The 27,342-nt window shown below is 58.9% G+C and overlaps 1 protein-coding gene across 1 annotated transcript in view; it reads left to right on the top strand.

Annotated features, from left to right (window-relative positions):
- The first annotated feature begins 583 nt into the window (after nucleotides 1-583).
- Nucleotides 584-27,342, top strand: part of ARHGAP8 (Rho GTPase activating protein 8) — a 60,027-nt gene continuing 33,268 nt past the window's right edge. The window contains 3 exon segments of the mRNA XM_044778046.2: nucleotides 584-729; nucleotides 17,064-17,183; nucleotides 22,196-22,339. Coding sequence (XP_044633981.2) covers nucleotides 17,147-17,183; nucleotides 22,196-22,339 — 181 coding nt within the window. The 5' untranslated portion in view covers nucleotides 584-729; nucleotides 17,064-17,146.

Here is a 27,342-nt window from a genome sequence, read left to right as displayed (position 1 = left end):
AACTGCGATGCGACAATATTGGGGGAGCAGTCATCCTCCTGCCTGGGGCCAGGGTCCCACAACGACACCTCCAGGGGTATCCAGCCCCCTGCCTGGGTCTTCCTGATCATATGACCCCTGCCTCAAGGCGGGGACAGTGACTGTGCCCACGCATAGAAATGCAGCGCTGGGCCCTGAATGACCCCAGGCTTGGTCACACCCCCTCCTCCAGGAAGCCCTCCTTGCTCCTCAGCCTGGGTCAGGGCCGCTTCTGGGACTGTGGGGTTCTCAGCCCACCGTAGGGGCCCCGCCACAGTCCTGCGAAGTCAGCACCCGGCCCAGAGGATGCTCTGGGGGAACCTATTGAATGAAAGTTTCCTCTCGACGCCTCGCCAGTCTCGCCCCCGCCAGCCTCACCGCGCACAGCCTGGAAAGGCGGACACGAGAGAGGCGGCCCCCGTGGCTGTGCGGATGGGGGCTCGGCGAGGGCCTCCGAGCGCGCATGCTCCACCCTCCCCGCCCACCAGGCGGGGCCACCGGTGCCCCGCCCCGTCCCCGCCGAGACCCCGCCCCCCGGGACGTAGCGCGGGCCAGGGGCGGGGCCAGGGGAGGCGGGCCCAGCGGAGCCCAGGTGAGCCTCAGGTGAGCGGCGGCCAGGTGAGGCTGGTGTCAACGGGAGGGCGCCCGCCTGGGCCCGAGGGAGGCGCCGCGCGGGCTCCGAGGCCGTGGGCCGGACGGGCCCCTTGGCAGGTGGGTGACGCGAGGCAGAGACGGGCGCGGTCCTGGTCCCCGCTCCCGCCCGCCCGGCCGGGTCCCCTTCCCCGGCCCCACCCTACCCGGTTTTCCCCGAGGGCGGCTCCTCTCCCACTGCGCCCGCCCGTCTCCCCTCCCTGGGTCCCCCCGCCCTCTGTCCCTGCACCCCCTTCCCCTTCTCTCCCTCCTCCCACCCCCTCCCTCCCCCGTCCCTGCATCCCCCTTCTCTCCCTCCCCCCTGCACCCCCGTCTCTCCCTCCTCCCGCCCCCTCCCTCCCGCGTCCCTGCATCCCCCTTCTCTCCCTCCCCCCTTCCCCGTCTCTCCCTCCTCCCGCCCCCCTCCCCCCCCGCATCCCCTTCTCTCCCTCCTCCTGCCCCCTCCCTCCCCCCCTGCATCCCCCTCCTCTCCCTCCTCCCGCTTCCTCCCTCCCCCCTCTCCCTGCACCCCCTCCTTCCCCCCAGACTTCTCTCCCTGTGTTTTCCTGTTTTGGTCTGGTTGAGCTGGGCTGTCTCAGATCAAACTTTCGCTTGTCCCCCCTTTTCTTCCCCTAATTCGGGGTCTCCGATGCGGGGTCACCCAGGGTACGGGCACATCAGCTCCCTCACCCTGAACCTGAGGGGGCTTGGAAGCATCGGTCCTGCTTCACAGATGAGAAACTGAGGCAGGGCAGGTGCTGCGCTAATTTAAACTCGGGGGCTCAGCGGGGCTGCTGGCCCCTGCAGCGCACAGGGGATGGAAGCCCCGAGGGTTAGTAGGCCGGAGACTTAACTTACAGGGCTAATTAGCCCGCGGAATCGCCAGTTAGGGGAGCGGCCCTGGCTGCTCTCCCTGTCCTCCAACGCTGGCCCGGGCCCCTGAGAATCCTGGAGCCAGGTGTGGGTGCTGGCTGGGCGTCCCCACCGCCTGGGCCTCAGACGAAGGATCTGGCCGGAGGGGAGGGGTGCCTGTGATGCTTGTTGGCAGCCGGCACGTGGCCTTGGCTGTGGGGGCAGCAGGCCTTGAGGTCTAGTCAGAGGCTGTGTGGGGTCCAGAGAGCCCTGGGCTGCAGCTTCCCCTTGTCTGTGAGTTGCCACAATGTTGCCATTTTTCCAGGCCAGAACTCAGAATCCAGACTCCAGAGTGAGCATCCTTCCTCCGTCTCTGTTGGCAGGTTTAGGATCTTGTTTGTGAGTTCCCCTGTTGATGCAGTGAATAACCACTCCTCAAACCAGCACCAGGGCAGGGACGGGGGTGCAGAGGGACACGGGACACCGGCCTGAGCCCCGCTCGTCCTTGTGGACAGCCACCCGCCCTCTCCTTGCCCACAGAGTCTGGTGACTGTGTGATAGACGGAAGCCCGAGCTTATGGGAGGAGGGCTTCCTGGAGGAGACGACTGTTGAGCTGAAGGATGGGTGAGAGGAGGTGGGCAGTGAAGGGCTTGGCATGTTGAGGTCACACGGAGGCTGGGGGACTGCAGGTGGCTGGGATAATTCACGTGTCAGGGGTGGAAGTCGCCACGGGGACCTGATGGTGGAGTGGATAGGAATTTACTTGAATAACGTCATTGAGTCATTGAAATTTGACCTCAGTGAGATGGTCTAAGGTCTGGAAACTTCCTTAACTAAACATCCTTGGATGTACGGCGTCTAACAAGCTCGTCCCAGGCCCAGCCCGTCATGGGCACGCCGTCAGCGGTGGCTTCCGGTCGAGGACAGCCAGAGCTCAGGCCACCCGGGAGGGCCTCACATGCGGATCTTTCACCACATTTAAAACCCATCCCAGTCCCTGATTTTGCCCTCTCTCATTGGTGGGGAAACTGAGGCACGGAGGCCGCAGGAGGGTGAGAAAGAGCCATCAAAGGAGTCGGAGAGCTAGTTTTTGAGCAGGTCACTCTCCTTCTCGGGGCTTCAGCTACTGACCTGTAAAATGACCCTGTCGGCCATCCTTCCCCAGAATGGTCCAGGTCGCTGTCCCCAGCGGCTGTCCAGCCCCAACTTCACGCTTGCACGTCTCCCTCCTCGTCGCGCAGCCCGTGAGGCCGAGACTGTTACTTTTACAGATGAGGAACCTGAGACGGGGAGGGTTGGCTGACTTCCCGAGGTCACGCGGCCAGCGAGTGAGAGCCAGGCCTCGACGCCAGCTGCGCTGTGGCTGCAGCGTGCAGGCCCCCACCGGCTGTGCCTCCTCCCTGGGCACCGAGGGTGGAGATGCCTGGAGCCTGCTGGGCCTGCCCCTTGGGTCTGTGTGGGTTGGCGTGGGGTACACGCAGCTAACTTCTCCCTCCATCCTTGGACGAGGATGGATGCTGGGGGAGATGCGCCACGCGTGTCCAGAGGCTCCGGCCTCCCCAGGCACATTTGAGGGGAGCCCTTCGGCCCGGCACTGTGGGAGTGGGGTGTCCTTGAAGATGCCCATGTGGGACTCGGCCGCCCGCGAGCACACTGCTCTGGGACCGCCCTGGCCACCAGCCGGGTTTCTGGGTCCCTGGAAGGCGGAGCCCCACTGAGGCCTGGCCGTGCTCTCTCCTCTCACGAGGGCACCTGAGGCTCCGGGGAGGGACCTGGCGGGCGGTGCTCAACAGCTGGCCCTGGAGGCCCCCCTACTCCCAACCCCTGGCCGTGTGACCTTGAGTTTGTAGGCACTCAGTGCCTTGCTTTCCCCATCTGTAAGATCCGGACAGTGTTACTACCTCTCATAGGGTTATCGGGAAAATCAAATGAGTTACTTTCTTTCACTTTCTTCATGATCCCTGACGGGGCAGGGCAGCCGGAAGTCCTTTTTCAGTTGGAGGCCAATGACTGTCCGTCAGAAGGAACTGGTTTGACTGGTCAGGAGTCCAGAAACTTCTGGGAAGCCGTCCCCTCCCTTCCCCCACCTGGTCATAAAATTCAAACAAGCAAAAGAAACCCTGGGGAGGGGTGCGGTGGGAGGGCCGCCCATGTTCTTATCTGCAGGAAGGCCAGGAGGCCCGGTCGGGTCGGCTGGGTGGGAAGCGCTGTGGCCACGCGCCCTGCGGGCCCCTCTCCAGGCCTGCGGCTCTCTCAGGTTCTTGGGGTTCCCTGCCCCAGCCATGGCCCTGACGCTTCCGGCCACCACGTTGGCTCTGTGCTGTGGCACCGTGCGTTTTACGGGGCGGGGCTGCTTTCTGCGTTTCTGGTTTTGCTTATGGAGAATTTCAGATGTTCAAAAGTAAGCGGATGTCCCAGCGGCAGCCATGCCAAGCTGCCCCCCGGCCTTGGCTGGCCCTGCGGCTGCCCCCTCCTGCTGCCCACTCCTGCTCACCCCCAGGCCCCCACCCGCTCACCCCCACTTGCTCACCCCCAGGCCCCCATCTGCTCACAAACCTCCCCCCCGCTGACCCCCACCCTCTCGCCCCATCTCACTTTCTTACTCCCGCATTATTTTAAAGCAGTTTGCAGCCCTCATGCTCCGCGGATGTTGCTGTGTGAATCCCTCTTTATAACGTGACCACGATATTATTATCACACTTAAAACAAGTAACAGTAACTCCTGGAAATCCAAGTGTATTTGGATTCCCAATTGCCTCCAATATCAAAATTTCCTTTAGGTTTTTCTTTAATGATTGTTTTTCATCAGGATCCAAACATGGTCTATGCACGCGGCGTCGGTCCCCAGGCCCCCGCGGCCACTCCCCTGTAGGAGAGGCTTGTGCTTGGCCTCCATCCGCCTCGACCCTCCCCTGCCTGCCTTGTCTGTGGGTGGGCCCACCTTGCAGCGTGAGGTCCTGCCTGTCACTGTCTCCTGTCCTCGTCTGGTGCTGGCGGTGGGGCTGTGCCCATCTCGCAGACGAGGGGGTGGGTCTGAGAGGGGCCAACCAGCCTCACCGGGAGGCACCGTGAGTGGGGGTGACCCGGGCTGGCACCCGTCCTCTGACTCTGCATCCTTTGCTCTCTCACGGCGGCTGCCTGGGGGCTGGTGGCCCACACTGCAGAGGTACCGGGGTCTGGGTGGGGCCCCAGAGAGGATCAGAACCGTCCGGCTCTGGGAGGCACAGAGTGGCCTGACCGTCCCTGGGACCTGGGGTGCTTTTCTCTCCGGCCACATTGAGGGACAGTCTCTCCTTGCCCTGGCTAGACTATAACAGGATCCCCCTGGAAAGAGGCATCTGAAGGTAGAGGGTGGGTTTATTGGGTCCTGTGGACCCCACTGCAGTTTCCAACGAGGCCAGGGAGGAGGTGGACGTGAATCCAACTGAATGACTGGATTGGACTTGAGCCAACGATCATAGTAGAAACTATTTATGGATCAGTTACTCCCTGCAGGAGCTGTGCGTTCCAGGTAGTAGGGACAGCATGTGCAAAGGCCCTGAGGCAGGAACAGCTTGGTGTGTTAGAGGTGCACCCAGAGACCTGTGTCGTGGAGCAGAGAGAATAGGGTGGAGGGGAGGTGGTATGAGATGCGTTCCGGGGGGCGGCATGGCCAGGCCACAAAGAGTCCTTCAGGGGTTTGTAGGGGGTTGAATTTTATTCCAAGGACCACAGGAAGCTGTTGGCACTCAGGGGCTCATGGGAGGTGTGGAGGTGTCTGGGATATTGGAGTGCAGAGTTGGGGTGGAGAGCACACGGTTGCATGTCCCTTAAGGAGGAGAGGAGAGGGCCCAGGGTCCCCGTGCCAGCAGGTCTGAGTGTGGGTGCTGCAGATTGTGGCAGAGGCCCCAGCTGTGTCCTCTTCAGGGACAGAGCAGGCTCGGGTGGCGGAGAAGGGAGAGAGCGAGGCAGGCAGTGGGAGTGACTGGGAGCGTGGGTGGGACCCGGCCGGCAAGGCCTCCAGTGCTGGGCTCTGCTGCGTGCCCCTTGTCTGTTCTCTTATTCGACAGACGCCCGCCGAGCTCCTGCTCACCGCCCTCGCCTGGCTGGGACTCAGGCGTGAGTCAGAAATGGCCTTGGCTGTCAGGGAGCCCTTGGCGATAGGTCAGGACGAACACACAGACCCGTGGTGTTGGCTGACGAAGGCTGTGACGGAGCTGAGGCTGCAGGAGCCAGAGGAAGCCCTCTCCTAGCCTGGGGTGGGCAGGGCCTCCTGGAGGCATCAGGACGTTTTTGACTATAACTAACAGAAAACCCAACTCTGAACTGGACCGAAAGTCAAGGGGGATCTATTGGCCCATGCAGCCGAAAAGGCCTGGGGATGGGACGGATGTCAGGTATGGCTTGATCAGGACTTAGCCATTTCCTGCACTTTTTGTGGGCTGCTGGATCTTCAGGAGGGCAGCAAGTTGTCTACAGCCACTCCAGTCCTCATCTTTATACACAGCTGTGTAGAGAGACCCCTTCAGTGGCCCTCTCTTGACAGCAAGGGATCTTCTTTCCCCGAAGCACTGCGAAAGCTCTTCCTGGTGCCTCCCGGGCCTAAATGAGCCCATCCCTGTGGCCAGGGAAATTGCCATGTGCTGCTTGGCTCAGCTTGGCCTCCCCAATACCCTTGGCAAAGGGAGCTAGGGTTACCCCTAGATCAGGTGGGCCCTGGGATGTGGGGCGCGCCAGCTCCTTGTGCTGCAGGGCTGTGCAGGTGACAGGGACACAGCTCCATGGGACAGGGGACCCCCGCAGGGCAGCCGGGGTACTGGGAGGGAGCGGCCTCGTCTGCCCAGAAGGCCGTGGGGACAGCCCTGAGTGAGTCTCGGTGTTGGTGTCTGCAAGAACCACAGGAGGGCGCTGCCTCGGCAGCTCCTCACAGACCCCGTCCCTCTCAGAGGGCCTGGCCGCCCGGGCCTGGGGCGGGTGGGCCGCTGACGGGGTCGTGGCAGGTCCCAGCTCGTTTGCATCTTGCTGCTGCCGTCTCCCCCAGGTGTGGTGCCCAGGTTCCAGGGGCTTCCAGCCCTCCCTCCTGGACACATGGTCTGCACATGCCTTCTCACCAGGGCCGGGGACCCACTGGTGTTTGTGATGACAAGTGGGTAGCAGGGGCCTGTGTCAATAAATTTGTCACCTGTCTGAGATGAAAGGGTGAAAATTACTTTTTTTTTTTTTGGTGAGGAAGATTGGCCCTGAGCTAAGACCTGTGGGATGCTGCCACAGCATGGCTTCATGAGTGGTGTGTAGGTCCACACCTGGGATTCGAACCCACAAACCTCAGGCGGCAGAAGTGGAGCGCTGAAACTTAACCACTACGCCACCATGCTGGCCCCAAAGATTACTTTTTATGAGGTGCTGTTAGTAAAATCCCAGCTCAGTGTGACCCCTTCTCAGCATCGGCAAGAGCTGTGTGTCTCCCACACCTGGACTGCATGTCCCTGCCTCTGCTGTGACCGTGCCAGCCCCCTCTCTCTGGTCTCGGGGCCTCCCTGTCAAATACAGGCTCGGCCTGGATGATGCTGGCGGCCCCCCCCCACCCCCCCAGGCCTTGGTCAGACGCCCCCTTCTGAGATGACCCAGGTGGCGCAGACCCCACAGCGCACGCTCTGCCTCGTCCACCCTGCATGGACCTCGCCACCCTGGTGACATGTGTGCTTGTTGCCCAGGTGACAAAGGTTTGTTGCAGCTGCGGCATCAAGACGGTCGCTGTGAGGGTCTCCGTGTCATGTGCATGTATATTTTTATGGCAACAAACCATTTTGTCGTGAATTGTAGATGGAAGAGTTGGGTGATTTGAGGTCTCTTTGGCATGACCTCCCCGTGGCGGCACGCCCGTTCCCGCCCGTGACTCCAGCCATGCGGCCTCCTGGCACCGATGGCTCCTGGTGTCCACCCCTGGCCGGCAGAGGCTCCAGGGTAAGCGCCTGGTGGTGGGCTCAGGAAGGTACTAAGGGTGTGGACTTGAAGCCGGGGAAGGGGGGGTGGATCTGGGGCTGTGAAGCCCCTGCGAGGACAGAGAGTCCTTCTGTACCACCCGGGTGTTTGCCCTCGGTCTCAGCATTCCTGGAGGCCCGCCCACGCCAGGCCCGTTCTGGGCGGGAGGGGTCCTGTGTGAGCAGGTCAGCCCGGAGCCACGTCCTCGTGAAACTTTCTCTGGCGCGTGAGCCCCGCGGTGACACTGACTGAAGCGTCGCAGAAACGAGGATGCGCTGGTGCCCGGTGGGGAGCTCGGACACAGCATCGGGGGGGACTGCTGCGCCCCTGGATGGAGAGGGAGGATCCTCGGAGCTGGGTGGGGCGGCTGTGATGTCACACAGATCTGTTGGTCTCTTCCCGGGTCCCTGGCCCTCGATCCCACAGCCCGGGGTGTCCTGAGTGCTGGGCGTGTCCTCATTGGTCACAATGAGCCCCCTTGTCCTTCCCTGAGTTCAGGCTCCCGAGGGGGCTCGAGGGGAGACCCCTCGGAGCTTCAGGATGGGCGGTAGGCACCAGAGGGCCCAGAACTGTCTGCCCCGCCCTCGCCCAGGGCAGGAGAGAGCGCTGGACGTCCACCTCGGTGGCCAATGGCGGGGATTAATCGATGGAGCCTGCGTGATGTGGCCGTGGGGCTGAGAGCTCCCAGTGGTGACCCTGTGCTGGGAGGGTGGCACCCGAGCCGCAGGAGCGCTGGGCCCACCCCGCCCCCACGCCCTGCCCTGTGCATCTCCTGTTTGGCTGTTCCTGAGTCGCATCCTCTGCAGTAACCCCGTCCTCGTAAGAGAAGTGCTTCCCCGAGTTCTGTGAGTCGTTCTAGCCAATTGTTGAACCTGAGGGGTGTCATGGGAACCCCTAAATCTGTAGCCAAGTCAGACAGAAGTGCAGCTAGCCTGGGGACTGGGGACTTGCGACTGGCGTCTGAAGTGGGGGCAGTCTGTGGGACTGACTCTTAATCCTGTGGGGTCTGTGCTAACTCTGGGTAGTTTGTGTCAGAAGAGGATTGAATTGTCAGACACCGACTTGGTGTCAGAGAATGAGAGTTGGTGTTGAAATGACATATTTTTTTGTTAGAAGAAAATACCACACAGGGACAGAAAGAACTTAACAAGTCACAGAGAAGAGTCTGTGCAAAGGTCCTGGGGCCGGCAGGAACAGTGTGTGGTCTGGGAGAGGCTCTGATGGGCAGGGTTGCGTGGCTGTGGCCACAGGTGCAGGAGGGCAGAACGCCCAGGGCAAGGGCGTGTGGGAGGTGACAGGCTGGAGAGCCGCAGGCTATGGAGTCACCTCCCTCCAGCCCTTTTTCTTGTCAGTAAGGCGGGAACAGAACTGCCTTTCCTTCCTGCGGTGCCTGCACACTGCAAGGGGCTGGGTGCCCAGAGCAAAGTTACTTTAGAAGATAATTTTCAGGAAAGGATAAAATCCTGACTGTCACACGGGTGACAAGTGAACACATGGGAAAGAGTTAATTTCACTCATGAGGGAGCCGGGCGGAGGTGTCGCTGGGTGAAGAGAGTCTGAAGGACAGAGACATCTGCAGATCAGGAATATTGAGAGGGGAGCGCGAATGGAGGCACGGCTGGGGGTTTTGGGGGGGGCAGACGGGGGAGGGGAGAAGCCGACGAGGTTTGCCGGACAGGGCGGACTTCCCGCGAGTGTGACGAGGATGACTGGGGTTGCTGTCACTTAGCTACAGCTCCCCCGGTTTGAAGTGGCTCCCGAGGCCGGGTGGGCTCCCCCGGGGCGCGTCCTGGTCCACACGGGACATCGCTGTCTGCGGAGGTGCACCTTGGGCCCCACGGTTACCAGGAGGTGCCTGGGGCACTGGCGGTCAATGCTGGCGGATTGACTGCCAGCATGACTTTTCCATGGGTTCTTCGAGACACCTGATGAGGCGGGGGTCCCAGTGCGGAGACCCGAGACCTGCCTGGGGGTCACAGCTGCATCCTGGCGCCATGTGGGACGACGCGCCAAGAGCTGCCTGGGAGCAAAGATGAGAAAGAGTTAACTGTGGTGGTGCCGGGTGGTGGGATGTGCCGATGGTTGTTTTCTTCCTTGCATTTAAAAAAATATCTTTGACATTTCCTGTCGTATTTGGAGTCGTTCTGGTTCTAAGCTGGAGTCAGGAGACCTGGTTTCAAGATCCCACTGATGTGCTGTGTGGCTTTGGACAAGTTCCTTCCCCTCTCTGGGCCTCCGTTTGCCTGCTCTACAATGAGAGTTGACCGCACCAGATGTTCCCCTGGGAGCCTTCCCGGTGCCACTGTCTTGTGGTCCCAAAAATTCGTGGGGAAGAGAAGCCCAAGTGTGGAAGAGGCCTGTGTCAGCCCCGGTTCTCCAGAGAAAGGGAACCAGTTGGAGATGTTTACATAAAGAGAGTTGTTTTAAGGCGTTGGTTCACGCAGTTGTGGGGACCAGCAAGTCTCGAATCTGTAGGGCAGCCCTGCAGGCTGGATTCCTGGGCAGGAATTCTGTGCTGCAGTCTTGAGGCAGAGCTCCTTCTCTGGAAAACCTCAGTGTTTCCTCTGAGGCCTTCAACTGATTAGACAAAGCCCACCCACACCGTCAAGGGTGGTCTGCTTTACTCAGAGTCAACTCACTGTAAATGTTTTGTTTTGTTTTGTTTTTTGGGGTCTTTTGGTGCTGAAACCTGGGATCGAACCAAGTAAATGTTAATCACACCTACAAATACCTTCATAGCAACATCTAGGCTTGACCAGAACAGCTGGGCACTGTAGCCCAGCCAAGCCGACACATAAAATCAGCCATCACAAGGCCGGTGGGACCAGCCTCACCGGCACAGGTGCCCACTGCTCTGTTGGGTGCCTCCCAGCCCGTCAGCGCTGCCTGGGGCTCCTGGCCTGGGGGAGCAGGACACTGGCCCCCCGGGAACTCCCAAGCCCTTAGTGCCAGCGTGGAGGGTGGGCTTCCTCCAGCCCTGGCCAGGCTTCCGCCCTGCATGGGATGGGGTCTGGCTGACCGCATGTGGCAGGGGTTGGGGAGGCCGCGGGGCTCTGGTCCGGGTGCATAGAGCAGCCCCGTGCGGTGGGGAAGAGCTCTGCGGGGTGGGGGCTCACCGGGCTCGCCCCGAGAGACACCCCCCAACCAGCTGTTGCCACCACAAGGACACATTCTGTGTGACACACTCACGGCCAAGCGTGCAAACTGCAACAGACAGCGCTGCCTGGGCTCCTGGACGTGGGTGATGGGGGCCGAGCTCTGGAGCTTGTGAAGGAGAAAAGGCGTGAATCTCGCTGTTTGGTTAAAGCAGAGTCTGGGGAGAAGCACCGCCTTCTGGCTTGGTGGCTCTGAGCGGGTCCCTGGCCGGGCCCCTGGGCGGAGCCACGGTGCGGAGGGAGGGGGGGTGACACTGGTCTGTCAGGTTTCCACCCTGGTGGTCAGTGCTTCCTGCCAGCTTTTCAAGCAAAAATGTTCCAGATGTGTTCCCCTCCCCGGGGGCGAGCGGGTCCCCAGCAGGAGCCCTGCATTTTCCGTCGCGGACCCCTGGTGCCCTCCGGAGGTGACCTTCTAGCTGTTTGTCTGGCTGGTGGCCAACGGAGCGTTCCAGGCCAGGCCACCAAAGTGGGGCCCAGGACTCCAGAAGCTCCAGGAGGCTGTGGGGACAGGGCCGTGGGTGTCAGTGTGATGACACTGCACACTGCACAGCAGCCAGGCTCGTTGGGTGGCCCAGGGACGTGCACACGGCTCTTGGCTCGGCAGGCTGGGCCGGCGCTCCTTGCAGACCAGCTGCCTGGGCCGCATTGAGAGCTGGGGGTGTAGATGATGGTGTTTCCCCTCTCACCTTCACTGCAGTGGTGGGGGCTCCCCGCAGGCCGGCTGTCACCCCCACCGCCCCCCAGACCCTCATGGAGCTGCCCCCCAGCTTGGGTGCCGAGCTCAGCCATGGAGGAGGCAGGTGGCGGGGCCTGCCCTGCCTGGCGCTCTGTGCCCTGTGTGCTGCCAGGGAGCAAACCCGATCCTGTGTGTGCGCCCGGCCCCGGCCAGCTGCTCTGCGCCTCCACCCCAGCTGCCTCCCCTGCCTTCAGAGACCGTGGCCTCCAGGGTCAGGTGACCCCGGGGGCTGCGGGTTGGGGGTGCGGCAGGTCCAGTCGCTGGCATGAAATGGGTGTTGGTGAGGGGCTGATCTGGAATCACCGTCTACACTGGAGCAGGAAGGAGTGTCCCGGCAGGGGGGCTTCCTGGAGGCGGTGGCCCAGAGCTGCACCACAGAGGAGCCAGGCACGTGTATAGAAGGGTGTGCGCGTCACTCCTAGACCTCGCCTGCCGTCTTCCTGGGGCCTCCCTCCCGGGCTCTCTGCCCCGCCCCCCTCCCTGCCCCTGCCCAGGGCCTTCCCCCAGCATCGCCCTGGCATCCGTTGGGGACTTGGCAGCAAGTCAGTGAGAGAGGCAGGGCAGGGCTCTGGCTCCGTCCCAGCCCAGAGAGGGCACAACCCTCAGCAGGGCCACACAGCCGACTGAGGCAGCAGAGTGCACCTGAGGGAGCGGGTGGCCTGGGCTTCAAGGAAGATGGAGGAGGGGGAGAACCCAGGAGGTGGAGGGGAGGCTGGTTGAAACTGGACCTGCTGCCACGGCTCCTGGACAGTGGAGAGCTGTCAGAAGGGCGACACGAAGACCCCGGCTTCCCTGCGCCCAGGAGAGAAGCCACAGAGATGGGAGCAAGGGCGGCCTGGGGCGGAGTCACCGTGCGACCTTGAGCCGGTGTCCACACCTCACGACTCAGTTTTGTTCCCTGATAGACGGGTTAAGAGTTTATGAGGGTCACGGGGCCACACGAGGGTGGCTTTTCTCCCTCCCCGCCCCCTTCCCTCTGCGGCTGTTCACGGAAATTGTTCAACTACAGAAACACGCATGGAGCACATGCCGACCTTGAGCCAGAAGTTGGTACCGTTCCTTCTGGATTTTCCCTCTCTGTCTCTCTGTGTCTCTGTCTCTCTCTGTCTCTGTGTGTCTCTCTCTGTCTCTGTGTCTCTCTCTGTGTCTCTGTGTCTCTGGCTCTCTTGGCTGAACTGTTGGAGAGTAAGGGGCAGCCCCCTGCCAGCCCTCCGACCACGTTAGCCGGCGTCCCCCAGCACAGGACACCTTCTGCCGTGTGACCCGACACCATCCTCACCCCTGATAATCCACAGGAACTCCTTTAACCTCGTCCACTGTCCATTGGCCCGGTTATCCCAAGAATGTTGTCACTGCCTTTTGTGGACCGGAGTCCCGTCCGGGTTCGCCTGCGGCTCTGGCTTGTGAGGTTGTGAGGTGTTTGGGCGTCTTTCAGTCTGGAATGGTGCCCCACCCTCCCCCGCTCTCTCTCTTTTTATGACAATGTCTGGGGGGATGTCTCTCTCCGGTTCGGTCTGATTTCCGTCCCCGTCGTGCTGTCATTTCTCTGTCCTTTGATCCCTGGGGGTGTTTCCTTGGGAGCAGCAATGCTCACCGGAGTCAGGCTACACCCTGGGGGCGCGAGTTCTTCACAGGCATGTCCTTCCTGCCGCAGCGCACTGGGGGCACTGGGTCGGGGGTCCCGCTGCCATGGTGCTAGGCCACGTTGCGTGCCTGCGGTGGTGGCTGCCAGAGTCTCTGTCCGGAGCACATACGTGTTGTCTGGACACAGTTGTGTTGTCCACCGTCCTCTCCTGCTCCCCCGATCGTCCCCCCCCCCCCCCCCCCCCCGGTGCTGGGCCATGCTCCTGGGGGCCAGGGCGGTGGGCTGAGTATTCTGGGGTCTGGGGTCCTCTGGGCTGACGGGGTGTGTGTGAGCAGACAGAGTCGATTACAAAATGTGCGTGCAGCTGAGGAAGACTGGAGGGGCTCTGCAGAAATCGCACTCGCGCCCGGGTTCTGGGAGGCTCCCCCTTCAACGAGCTCCCTTGATGCTGTGAGGCCGTTTTGCCACTTAGAAAGGAGCCGTGGGGTAGAGAGAGGTCTGGGGGTCAGTCTCGGCAACACGGAGCCGACCAGGTTGGTGGAAAGACTGTGTTCTCTGCCCGGCACAGAGGAGCTTGGATCCAGGCAAGCAGCGTCCTCGGGCCCTGTGGATGAGACCCCGGACCCACGGCGGGGGCAGGGTGAGGCCGTCTGAGGCGTGTCATCTCTCTGTGGTTAAGCCGGATTTCCCCCTCAGAGTTTTCGGAAATGAAATTCATTTGCTCGTACCACAATAAAAAGAAAAACAGTGTGGGCGTTGATCGTTTTATTCTTTTAAAGTAAAGAATATTGAGGCAGATTTTATCAAGTGTTTCAATATGCACAGATTTTTCGAAGAGAAAATATTAGCACTCATTTTGTTAGAAGTGACAGGTCATCTGTAACCCAAACTGGCTTAAGTGGAAAAGAGAATTTATTGGATCTTTGCTTTCAGGTACAGCTGGCTGCAGGCACACAGTGTTTTAGGGATTTTTTTCTCCATCTCTCTGTCTTCTGCCATTGGCTTCATTTTTCTCAGTTTCGTATGATGATCTTTGGTAGCTCCAGGCCCATGTCCTCTCAGGTTCAGGTCCAGCAGAAGAAATTTAAAACGTTTGTCTTCTCAGTAGCTTTTACAGAAATCTTAGAAATTCACTCTGATTGGACCAGCTGGAGTCATGTGATCACTCTGAACTGATCTCTGTGGTTCAGGGAATTTGGTGCTGCAATTGACCAAGCAAAGGCCCTGTGGTCCATCCTTGGTGCCTGGAGTGGAGCTTCACTCAACATTGCAGGGGCTGTGTGTGCATGTGTGTGTGTGAGAGAGACAGTGTGTGTGTGTGAGAGAGACAGTGCATGAGTTACTGGCGGGTGGGGAGGGGATGCTGGTGGTCAAGAGGACCGCTGTCCACTCTGTCCAGCCAAGAGCCCCCTTCCTGGGGACTGCAGGCCTGGACTCTGGCCACAGCCTGTGTCTACATGGCATCATCCTGTGGGCACAGGGAGGGCCTCGCCGGCAGGGGAAGCTGTGCCCCTGGCGCCCGTTGGTGTCAGGAGCCGGCCTCCCCTGCCCGTGTGTGGCCTCAGCAAGCTCCGGGCCCTCTGTCAGTTTCTACCCATTTCTAGTAGAGGTTAACTCCCTTCCTCATGCTGATCCTTTTGTGTCTGGGCCCCTCTCTCAGCCTGAGCACTGGTGAGGGCACAAATCGGTTCCCCTCTGTGTCCAGGGCCCCGGTGCCCCGTCTAAGACGTGGCTGTCAAATGACTGGGTGAGGCCTGCATGCACCCCTCCCTGTCCACACAGCCGGCCTCCTCTCCCCCCTCCCTGTCTACACTGCCAGCCTCCTCTCCCCCGCCCTCCGCTGCGGTTGGCTTCAGCCACGCTCACCCCCGTCCGCTCTCGCCCCCGCTTCCTGCGGGAGACTCCACGCGGCCTTTCCAGGCCCACCGCCGTCATTTCCTGGGCGCCCTGATGACTCCCTGACACCATCAGAACCCGTGCAGGTTCACTGAATTTTCACACGTGAACACACGCCGGGACCAGCACCCAGACCAAGGAGCAGAGGGCGCCCGCCCCGTGTCCCTCCGTGTCGAGGCGAGCGCCTTGCTGACTCTTCCCTGGCGGGTTCACTTTGCCCGGCTTTGAACTTTGGACACTCGGGATCCTGCTGTGTATCATCCTCTGCGCCTGCGATTCTGCCCACCCTGACGGTGAGACCCCGTGGGGGACGCGTGGCCGTGGACGCCCCTGCACAGCCGCAGAGCACCCTGCCCGGCCTCGCTCTCCCCCACGGCTTGTGGGTGCTTAGGTTGTTCCCAGTTTGGGGCCATTTCGGGGGCCGTGTCGTTCTCTGCACCGACGCGCACACTCTGCTGGGCGTGAGTCTGACGGTGCCTGCGGAGTCTCGGGCACACACGTGTTTTCATGTTCAGTTAGAGTCCATCCCCCGGGCCCTCCCCGACTCTCTTCCCTTTCATACCTCCATCCGGTGTCGTGGGTGAGGACGTCCCACAGCGCTGCCTCTTGATGGGCAAGTGACCCTCGGTCTCTGCCTCAGTTTCCTCGTCTGTAAACTGGAGATAGAAAGCAGCACCAAGCTAACGGGTTTTTAGGGGAAGAAGAAGGCAAGCGTTTTAAAATTATGTGTCAGTCGCGTATTTTTTTTGGTTCAAATAACTTTATATTACGAGCAATACAGGCTTTTGCAAAAAATGAGAAAAAGGCCAAACATGGAAAAATAAATGGATTTATAAACCCTAATCCTAGAACTCACAGGAAACAGCATTTTTGAAACAATGTTGTGCGTGTCTTTTCTGTTAAGAACTGGACCTGGCTGCGTGTGCTGTCTTCACTCTGCTTTGTTGACTTTTTAAAACACCTCGATCGAGAGAGAATTCACGCAGCACCCAGGTCCGCCGTTTGAAGCACACGGGTGACTGGGTCCCAGTGTGTTCACAGGGTTGTGTGACTGTCACCCTGGTCAATTTTAGGGCATTTTCATCTCCTCAAAAAGGACTCGTGCCGTTTGGCTGCCACCTCCCTAGGTCCCCGTCCCCCCAGCCCCTGGCAGCCAGGAGTCTGCTTTCTGTGTCTGCGGATCTGCCTGCCCGTTCTGGACATTTTGTATAAATGGAACCGTGGAAGCTTTGGTCGCCAGTTCCTTTCACTGAGCGTGGTGTTTTCAAGGTTTGTCCGTGTCGGACTTGTGTGGGTATTTCATTCCTTTTCTTGGACGAATAATATTCCGTTGTTGGTTACTAATGGAGGTTTTTTTTTTTTTTGAGGAAGATTAGCCCTGAGCTAACATCTGCTGCCAATCCTCCTCTTTTTGCTGAGGAAGACTGGCCCTGAGCTAACATCTGTGCCCATCTTCCTCTACTTTATATATGTGGGACGCCTGCCACGGCATGGCTTGTCAAGCCGTGCCATGTCTGCACCTGGAATCTGAACCAACGAACCCCGGGCCACCGAAGTGGAACGCGCAAACTTACCTGCTGCGCCACTGGGCCGGCCCCGTTTTTTGTCTGTTTTTAGTTATTTATTTATTTTAACAGAGGTGTTTTTACGTAGGCATCGAAGCGGGTCCAGACACGGAACAGCCGTCCGGTAACTCTTAGCTGGGGTTGTGATCACCAGCTCTGCAGCCATGAGCCGTTCTGTTTGATCTTTGCCGGCCTCAGTGACCCCGTCTGTAAAATGGGTACAGGAGTGCGAACACCTGTTTCTGAGGGGGTGGTGACGCAGGAGCGATGGCGTCCTCGAAGGGTGATGACCTGGAAGTGCTGTTGCCGCCCACGTGTCCCCACCCCGGCCCTGTTCTCCTGGGCCGTGAGGATGGTTGGTGAGAGCCCCGTCTGGGGCCCCAGAGGAGGAGGAGGAAGTCAGAGTGGGGTGGATGCCACCTTTCTGGGGCCCCAGCTCTCTGGACCTCGAGTTCGGGGAGGGAGAGTTCTCCCGTGTGTGGTTGTGGGGAGCTGGGCATCAGAGGCGGGAACACGAAGTGGTTCGAGGTCTCTGCGGATTGAAGCGGGTGTTCTTTTTCACATTAAGGAGAGAAGTTGGAGCAGCAGGTGGCCCCTTAGGGCCTTCCTTTATTCCGGAGGCCCTGGCCTTAAATCCTGCCTGTTCTATGTGCTTCTCCCTCAGGACGTCGGGAGCACCCCACGCCCGGACCCCGGAAAGGCGGCATCGGGGCAGCGTGCCTGGACCGCCCTGGCCACCGGCAGAGCATGTCCCGGCTGGCCCTGGAGGAGCTGGCCGACATAGGTAGGAGTGTGCTGTCGTCCAGCCTCAGCCAGGAGAAGGGGATCATTGGTGCCCATTCTTAATAGCTGTTCTGTTCATATGGCTTAAAGTCTAACCCTATAGAGAAGTGCCAGTGAAGTCACCCTTCCACTCCATCCCTGGGTCCCACCCCCACCCACACCCCAGGTAACCATCAATAGTGCCGTTTTCTTTCCAGAGTTCTTTTTTTTTTTTGAGGCAGATTAGCCCTGAGCTAACTGCTGCCAATCCTCCTCTTTTTGCTGAGGAAGACTGGCCCTGAGCTCACATCCGTGCCCATCTTCCTCTACTTTATATGTGGGACGCCTACCATAGCATGGCTTGCCAGGCGGTGCCATGTCCGCACCAGGGATCCGAACCGGCGAACCCCGGGCTGCGGAGAAGCGGAACGTGCAAACTTAATCACTGCACCACCGGGCCGGCCCCTCCAGAGTTCTTTTATGCAGTCACACAAGCCCTGTGGAGGAGGAGCCGCCCTCCGCATGGTTGTGAGCTTCATTCGCTGCTTACGGCTGCCCTTCAGCGGGCAGGCTCCACGTCCCCATGTTACAGACAAGCAAAGCAAGGCTCCGAGGGACTGGACAGCATGCCCGAGGCCTGGCGATGGGCCCAGCTGGGAGGAGGGCCTTGCTTCCAGGTGCCCAGGGAGCCCCTTCCTGTGGAGTCTCCTCCTGGCATTTGGTTGAGACCATGCGTGTGCGTCACTACGTGCACTGGGGCCCCACTCTTGATTCTCTGCCCTGGGGGGCAGCTTCCTCGCCCAGGTCTGCAGTAACCAGAGCAGCTCTGGAGAACGCACCAGGGGCCTGCAGCCCTGAAACAAACGGTTTTCCCTTCTACCTCCAGCAGCAGCGTCTCACACCCCGACGCGGGACGCCTTGGCTGGGTTTTACACGAGCTGCCTGATTTGCTCCGAGAACCCCTGATTTTGCCTCCAGTTTCCTCTCCTTATGTCTCACGGCGTGTGGCTGCAGGAAACCGTTTCTCGCTCGGGTCGATGTGGCAGTGTGACAGCATTCCCGATGCTGGGGGGCTGTGAGGTGCCACCCCATCCCCGGGAACATTGTGGTCCCTTCCTTCTCTGTGTCCCTCAAGATGGCCAGTGTTCTGGCTCCTCCTGTCTCTTCCCACTTGTGCGCCCTTCCTGCTGGAGCGGTGTTTTCTTTTCTTCTTTTTATGGAGGCAAAATTCACACAACAAAATTAGCCACTGTAAAGTGAATGGTTCAGTGGCATTCAGTCCTTTCACAGTGCTGTGCAGCCATCATCTCTGTCTAGTTCCAGAACATTGTCATTGCCCCCACAAGGAAACCCCAGCCTGTTAAGCTGTCACTCCCCCGCCTCCCTCCCCCAGCCCCTGGCAACCATCCGTCAGCTTTCCGTCACTGTGGATTTACCTGTTTGGGCATTTCTTATAAACGGAGTCATATGTGATACGGCCTTCTGTGTCTGGCCTCTTTCGCTTAGCGTGATGTTTCAGGTCTCATTCCTGGCGTCCACGCATCCATACTTCACCCCTTCCGTGCTGAGCTGCATTCCTGTAGGTGGATGGACCACGTTTTGTGTTTCTGTTCATGCGTTGATGGAGATCTGGGCCGCGTCCGCTTTTTGGCGGTTGTGAGCGGTGCTGCCGCGAGCCTGTGTCTGTCAGACTGTCTGTTCAGTTCTCTTGGGTTTGCAGTAGGGGCGGAGTTGCCGGGTCGCGGTGATGCTGTGTTCAACTCTGAGGAATAGCCCAGCGTCTTGCCCCGTGAGCGTGAGCGCTGTGCACATCTTCCTCGTCAGGATGCCTCCAGAAGTGGAGTGTTCCTGGGGGGTCCACGTGGCTGTACCTGTAGGACCACGTGGGTTACCCTCGGTGGACGTGGGCTGGCCCGGCTCCGGCCTGACCTGCACGCTCTCCCCCATCTCTCTGTCAGGCTGTCCCCGCCCTTTGCTTATAGCCTCCTCTGCCAACCCTCCAGTGGCCTCCTGGGCTCTGACTAACCCTGACCCACAGCACGGCTTCCAGCCCCCAGGGTCTGGCCTTGCGGGCTGCCTGGCCCTCGCTCTCCCTCCAGCCCCGCTAGCCTGTTCCCTTCTCCCTCCCGGGGGGGCCTTTCCTCTCTCTGAAACACTCCCTCCCTCCCCTCCTCGTCATTTTACACCGCCCATCGCCAGGCTCTGGCACAGACGCTCGATGCCCACTCCAGGAAGCCTGCTGCAGCCGCCAGGGGCCCGGGGTCTGTTCTGGGCTCAGAGCCCTTATATCAGTCGGCACTCGGGGCTGTTTGTCTCCGCTGCTGCCCAGCACGGGCGGGCCAGCCCCGTGGCCCCCTCTCAGGGGCTTCTGAGTGAAGAACTCTGCCTCCCCGGGGCCCCCAGCTTGCCCTCCACTCGGCCGCCAGAGGATCCTAGTAAGACCCAAGTGGGTGGAGCATGTCATCACTGCCTCGGCCCCCAGCGGCTGCGGCACGGCAGGACACGAGGTCCCTGTGGCCTCCCTGCCCTCAGCTCCTGCCGCTTCTCCTCCAGGACTCAGCTGCTGCCACCCCTCGGCCTCCACCTGGAATTCCCTTCCAGCAGGTCCCAGCAGGGCTCCCCTGCTTCACAGCTCCGCTCCCCTTGGCCTCCTGCCCAGACCTCACGCCCACCCGGGGCCCCTTATCCTACCTGACTTCTCTTTAGCACTTGTCCCTGACACGTGGCTCTTTTCTGCCTGGTCTGTTCCTGACCCTGCTCACCCTCACCCTGCCAGACGTCCCTCCTTGAGGACGGGGATGGCACGAGTTCCCTGTAGCTGCTGTCACAGAGTCCCACAAAGTTAGTGGCTTAAAACAACATGCATTATTTTTTTATTTTTATTTTTTGGTGAGGAAGATTGGCCCTGACCCAACATCTGTGCCCATCTTCCTCTATTTTGCATGTGGGACACCGCCGCAGCATGGCTTGATGAGCTGTGTGTAGGTCCACACCCGGGATCCGAACCTGTGAATCCCAGGCCGCCAAAGGAGAGCATGCCAATCTAACCACTACGCCGCTGGGCTGGCCCCCAAACAGCACGCCTTTTTTACCTGTTCTGTTCGAAATGCGTCCCACTGGGCTGAAGTCAGATCAGGGCGGGTCTGTTCTCCCTTGAGGGGTCTGGAGAGATTCTGGTTCGTTGCCTCCTCCTTGGCTTGTGGCTCATCTTCCAGCATCCAGCATCCTTCGTCTTTCTTCCTGCTTCCGTCCTCGCATCTCCTCCTCCGACTCTGGCGCTCCTGCCGCCGATTCATAAGGACCCTTGTGCTGACACGGGGCCCACCCAGATAATCCAGGATCACCTCCCATCCCAGGGTCCTTGACTTACTCACATCCGCAGAGTTTCCTTTGCTGTGTGAGGTCGTAGTCACAGGTTCTGGGGGTCAGGACGTGGATGTCACTGGGTGGCCTTTATTCTGCCCACCACAGGGACTCTGCCTGTGTTTGTGCTGTGTCCCTACTGTGTAAAACTGTCTCCAGGACATAGCAGGTACTCGACACATATTTGCTGAAGGACAGGGTGCGTGAGGGGTGCCCTGCAGTGTCACATGCTAGCTCCACTCTGGGACCTGTCCCTGTGATAAACGAGGGGCTTGTTACCCCCACGCCCCAGCTTCCTGGAGGCTCTGTGAACCGGAGGCTGCACGGCAAGGGGGTGGAACTGGGACCAGGTGGGCAGGAGGTCTCACTCCAGACCTTGTCTCCCCAGGGACAGACGGGCCCCCCACAGTCACGGGTGGCCGCCCTTTGGGATGGGGCATTGTCCTGGGTCAGTGGGTCTCCCACCTGGCTTTGCATCAGCATCTCCCCAGAATTCCTTAGGAGAAGTCCGTGCTTCCTCTCTGGACCCCACCCCAGCCCATCCTGCCCCCGGTAATGCTGATGCAGTGGGCCCTCGTTCTGGATGGATGGGTCTGCTGCCTGGGCCTCCGGGCACTGCCCTAATGCAGGACCACTAACTTCGAGCCTTAAAACTATGCAGCTTCTTCTCTCCCAGCTCTGGAGGCCAGAAGGCTGAAGTCAAGGTGTTGCGGGGCTGCGCTTCCCCCAGGGGAGGGCCCTTCTTCCTCTTCCGGCTCCTGGTGGCTCCTGGGCTGGCGGCTGCGCCCCTCCAGTCCGCCTCTGTCTTCACATGGCTTCTCCCTGAGTGTCCCCTCCTCTTATAAGGACACCAGTCATTGCATTTAGGGCCCACCCAACTCCAGTATGACCTCATCCTAACTAATTGCATCTCTAAAGACATCATTTCTAAATAAGGTCACATTGTGAGGTTCTGGGGAGACAGAATTTTGGAGGGACACTGTTTAACCCGATAGCCCTGGGGACGAAGGCTCCCCTGACCTTGACGTTCAAGTTCCCACTCGTTCTCCAGCTAAAAGCATTTCTGAAGAGCCGTGATTTGCTTCATGTGAAGGAGCCTCCCCTACTGAAATTCAGCTTTGAAGACAGCGCTCTCCTCCCTCACACGCAGCGACCCCAGTTTCTGCCCTCGGCCCCGCCCCGGCTTCCTGCCGGCTGCCAGTGTCAGCATCGTTCAGGAAGGTCCAGTCGGAATTTGGAGCTGGGAATGGAGTTCAAGTCCACACGCTGCTGCCAGTTAGCAGTGGGACCTTGGGCAAGTCGTTGCCCATCTCTGAGCCTCAGTTTTCACTCCTGTCAATGTGGAGGAGAGTATCCCTCCCTCAGGTCTTGTTTTTATCCCTTCATGGTGTTGCACACTGAGCAGGTGCATAGTGGGTATGCAGCAGAGTCAGGCACATAGTGGGTGCACAGCTGAGGCAAGTGCATAGTTGGATGCATAGCTGAGGCAGGCACATGGTGGGTACACAGCAGAGTTGGGCACACAGTGGGTGCACAGCAGAGGCAGGTGCACAGTGAGTACACAGCTGAGGCATGCTGACCATCCTATAACAAGAGCTCAGGAGGCTTCCTCATTCCTCCCTTGCCTTGAGAACACAGCTGACTGTCTCCAATCCTCATTGTCTGCCGTAGAGCTGCAGAGAGATGAGGAGGCGGCGGCTGCACTAGGCACAGCGAGACGGCCTTCAGTGGCGCCCGCGGCTGGCCAGGACCCCACGCTGAGCACGAATCACCCATTCTACGATGTGGCCCGACACGGCATCCTGCAGGTGGCAGGTGGGTCCTAGCCGGATGGTCCCCAGGACCGTTGACAGTGCCCTCCTTCCTGGGGGCCCTGTGGCATGGGGTGGGCTGGCTTGTGCTGCCTCCCTCCAGCTGGGGTGTGCCCATAGAATGAAAACCGCGATAGAAACAAAAGTACCTGCCAGTGTTTTGAAAAAACAAGTGACACGCCTGTCAGAGCATTGCCCAGGTGCTCCGAGAAGCCACTAGGCAGTGACCTCCCGCTTGTTAGAGAGCAGAGGCTGAAATGAAACTGGTTGCTTTATTAGCCCAGCATACTGTTAGGCTGCATCTCCTCAAAAGCGACAAACATCTGCCAACACTTGGAAGACAGGCAGCCCCCGCCCAGCAGGTGCTCTGGGGGGGGTCGATGGCCTCTCTTTAGTTAGGCCCGAGGGATTGGGGTCCCGCTGTGCTTTCTCCTGTAAGCGGTGTATTCATTGGGGTTCTTCAGAGAAACGGAACCCACAGGAGGTAGAGACAGACAGATCAGAGGAGGTTAACTGGAGGAATCCGCTCCTACCTGGTTATGGAGGCTGAAAAGTCCCGTCATCTGCCCCCTGCAAGCCAGAGGCCCGGGAGAGCCGAGGGTGGAGGTTCCAGTCCAAGTCCTGGAGAACAGGAGCACTGAGGCCCATGGGCAGGAGAAGGACATCCCGGCTCAGGCAGAGGGAGCAGTCGCCCTTTCTCCACCCTTTCGTTCTACTGAGGCCTCAACAGGGTGGACGCATTCAAAGGCTAGTCCCCTTGGGACGCACCCCACAGGCACCCAGAAGTCGGGTTTCACCAGCCGTCCGGGTGTCCCCCAGCCCAGGCAAGCTGACACGTGGAATCAGCCGTCACAGGCAGTGACCCTAACACACTGACTTCTCTGTCCCCTGCACCAAGCTCTGTGACCATTAGCACCTGTCCCCAAGGAGCCAGAATCTTGTCCAAGTGATGAGCAAAAGGAGGAACAGCCCTCAAGAGCTGGGAGCCCCAGAGACACGAACGGTAACCATTTTGGTGCAGCCGAGCGTGGAGGAGTGAGGAGAGGAGGGGGCTGCGCCGGGCGCCCAGCCATTTTCAGCTCCAGATGGCCTTTTTAGAAAACCTTTCGGTTTAGGTAGAGGGCACGGATGCTGGACTGGATGTGGGGGACAGGGACCCACAGATCAGGTGCCCATGAAAAGAAAATATAGTTATTTTTCATAAGACATAAAAAATACATTATGTTAACAGGCAATGGGTTTATTATTCTTTTAAAATGAATGAATAACTGAATACTTAAAAATTTTCTGTTTTAGGTTTCTGATACAGGTAAATTTCTATGGAAATAACTTACATTTTTGTTGTAAAAGCTCTTTGAGGTCTTCAGTAATTTTTAAATATATTCACAGTTTCTGAGACCTAGAAGTTTGAGAAGCAGTGTCCTTGTGTATGATCTGAGCTGGTGAATGGCCCACGTGCCCTGGAAAACAATGTATATTCTGCTTGGTTGGGTGGAGTGTTCTGTGCGTTTCACTGAGGTTAAGTTGCTTGATAGCGTGGTCCCAATCTACATCCTTTGTAATTTCGTGTCTTCTACTGACAGAGGGCTGTTCCAAGCTCCACAATTGAATTTGTACATTTCTTCCCTTGGTTCTGTCCTTCTGTGTGTTTTTTTTTTTTTTTTTTTTTTTGGTGAGGAAGATTGGCCCTGAGCTAACATCTGTGCCAATCTTCCTCTACTTTGTATGTGGGATGCCTACCACAGCATGGTTTGACAAGCAGTGTGTAGGTCTGCACCTGGGATCTGAACCGGCGAATCCCAGGCTGCCAAAGCAGAAGGTGTGAACTTAACTGCTGCACCCCCAAGCCGGCCCTTGTTTGTGTGTTTCGATGCTTGTTTCTTGCGGTATACACACTTAGGATTGTTATGTCTCCTTGGTGTGTTGACCTTTCATCGTTATTAAAGCGGCCTTCTTTCTGTCTGGTGGCGCTCCTTGCCTGATTTCTCTGATGGAGTGCGGTATGACAGCCGCCCCAGCTTTCTCGGGGGTGTTGGGAGGACACACTGTCTCCATCCTTTCCTTTAACCAGCTTACTCTTTGCGTGTGAAATGCAGCTCTTAGAGACAGCTTGTCACTGGATTGTCCTCGACTTTTGTTGAGAGGCAGCTCATGGCGGGAACCGCATGCTCCAGGCCTCGAAGGGCATGCTGAGGGGTTCGCACTTGGTCACGGAGGCTCCGGGGAACCCTGAGCAGAGGACCGACGTGATCGGGTTTGCAATTTAGAAGGATCCTTCTTGCCCTGGCATGGAGGATGCTGATGGTGGCCGCGGGGGGCGGGGGGACTGGGAGGAGCGAGAACGGGGTCTGAGTGATGTGGCAGCGGCATGGAGAGGTGGGGATGAATCTGAGGGATTTTAAACCGTTGCACTGGAGGGCCAGTGGAAACCGACCTGGGCAGGAGCCCTGGCGGCATGGGACAAGGTTTCCAGGGGCGCAGAGGGAAAGGTTGAATTAAGAGCCGGGGGCCCTGGAAAGTAACCTGGGCTGGTTCTTTTCTGGGCCTTGTCTCCACCTGCTGTGCTCAGGGGACCCCAGGGCCGGGACGGGGTTCCTTCCTGGTGGGAGGCTGTGGGTGTCCCCGCGGTTTGTGGTGGGTCCTTCAGCGCTGGTAAGGGATGGCGGGCTGCCGTGGGGTTGTGCTCAGGCTCTTCCTGGAGACATTGTATGAAACCATCACAGTTGAACCGTTGAGTTGTGTCCTCACAGATGCCTTTGGAGGAGGATGGCTCAGACTGCAATTCTCAGGTTCCAGATAGTTCTCTTCTTTTGGAGCGGAGTTCTCCCTGTTTTAAACACCAGCTTTTTGAGAAGTTTAACTGTCTTAAAAAGAACATCCAGGGGCCAGTGCGGTGGCATAGTGGTTGAGTTTGTGTGCTCCACTTCAGTGGCCCAGGGTTTGCAGGTTCAGATCCAGGCATGGACCTACACACTACTCATTAAGCCTCGCTGTGGTGGCATCCCACATAAAATAGAGGAAGATTGGCACAGATGTTAGCTCAGGGCCAATCTTCCTCAGCGCAAAAAAAAAAAAGAACATCTGATGGTCTCAGGTCATCCTTCAAAGATGCCAGCCTTCACCAGAAGTCATCAGAATAAGGTGGAGACAACTGGAGAAAAGCTGAATGGAGCCAGCTGCACACTTGGGTGGAATAGTTTGTAGTGAAGAGCTGAAGCAGGGGCAATCTACACATTCCGACCTGGATGACTCAGTGGCTAAGGACAGAGGAGATTATTAGAGCAAAGATCACCGTCCCTGACGTCGCCAGTGGCTTTTCCAGGTGGGGCTCCATGCGGGAGCAGGCCCCCGGGTTCCCTCACTGAGGGTCGGGCCTCACCTTGGCGTCCAGCTTTGTCCCCTTTCCCCTCCCTCCCGGCACGCGCCATCCAGGGCTCCTGCGGAGGGGTCTGCTTCAGGGGTGAGCAGACGTCACTCCCCACCAAGGGGCTCCCCTAACTTCTCATGTGGGACAGCTAGACCCACAGCCAGAATCAAAGACTCTTAGCAAAAGTAAGAGCGAATGATCTGTCATTACTTCAGGGCTCATATATTTGGCCAAACGGAAGCTTTGTAGAATGTTAACTCCTAAGTCGTGTTTTGTACATAAAACTGATGTCCCTCTTTTAAGAAGTGGTCATCGTCTGCAGCTCCGGTCTGGGCCTGGGGCTGCGAGCTCGGAGGGCAGATTCGGTGGCCAGAGGCAGGGCGGGCAGAGGGAAGGTTCCAGCCCCCACGATCCAGAGAGCCTCCGAGGGGCTGAGCGGCAGAGAAGGGAGAAGAGAAACAGCGGGACGCGCTGCGTCTGGCCCTGCTGGATGACAAGTCACTGCCCCACGCCCCCATCTCTCACCACCCGGCCAGGCCCCAGCTGCACTTTGCTGCAGGACGCAGACAAAACGAGTCTTCAGACCTCCTTTTCCTTTTGCAAATGAGGGTAGCAGCCTTCAGACAGACCCCACAGCCAGCGCCCACGGCGCTCCCTCCCCACGAGGAGCGGCCACCCGGACCGTGCGTCTCGTCCTCCTTCTCTCAGAGCGGGTGACGGCCCGTCTGGAGCGAGTTCCCCTGCGGCTCAGGAAGTCACTTCTTCATGCATACACGAGGCCTCTCCCGCCACCGAGACAGAGAACGAGGTTGTGCCGTAAGCAGCGAGGGGAGGATGTGGGGTCACGGATTAAGCTGGTGCTGTGCAGAATTTGCATTTTATTGATAGTTTTCACTTCCTTCCATATTATGTCACGTTGAAGCCGGCTTCCCACATGCCGGCCTGTGTAACCGGAGAATGGAGAAGGGGTGTTTACTACTCACACGGACGGAAGCCTCCGTGCACCTGCGCGGTGGCTGCTTGATAAGCGGGAGGCTGGATGTCCAGGGACTCTGCACGGCTGCCGAGGAGGCCGGTACCCAGGCAGCTGTGGGAGCAGGACAGGTCTCCTCACTGTGGGCGTGGGTGTCCCGGGACAGAGGAGGCTGGGGTGCCACCTTGTAGTCATGAACCCAGCTCTGACACTCACTTGGCCTCCCTGGGCCTCAGTTTCCTCAATTGTCAATGAAACGACACACCTGGAAGCACCAACATCCTGCCTGGCACGTGGTAACAGGTCACACTAATTGAACACCTACTATGTGCCTGAGCTACGGCAAGACTTTATTCAAGTGGTTGGTGTCATTCTTCCCGGGCTGACCAGCTGGCTTTCTTATTCTCTCCATCTTCAGGCGCGCAGAGGCTGCCCGGGCTGGTGCGTGGGGCAGGGGCGCTGTCCCCGTGGGCTGAGTGCCGAGCTGTTCCTTTCTCTCTCCCTCCTCCTGTGTCACTTCTTATTTTGGAAATTGTCAAAAGCATCAGAGGTAGAGGGAATAGGATAAGGACCCCAGTTAACCCACCGCCACACTCGCTCTGAGCTTCGTGAAAGTTTGTCGAATCTGAGCAATGCCATGATATCGGTTTAGCAGGACATTTAAAAA

The sequence above is a fragment of the Equus asinus genome, chromosome 4, assembly GCF_041296235.1.
Source record: "Equus asinus isolate D_3611 breed Donkey chromosome 4, EquAss-T2T_v2, whole genome shotgun sequence".
NCBI classification, from domain to species: domain Eukaryota; kingdom Metazoa; phylum Chordata; class Mammalia; order Perissodactyla; family Equidae; genus Equus; species Equus asinus.
This window is presented reverse-complemented; position numbering and strand designations above follow the sequence as displayed.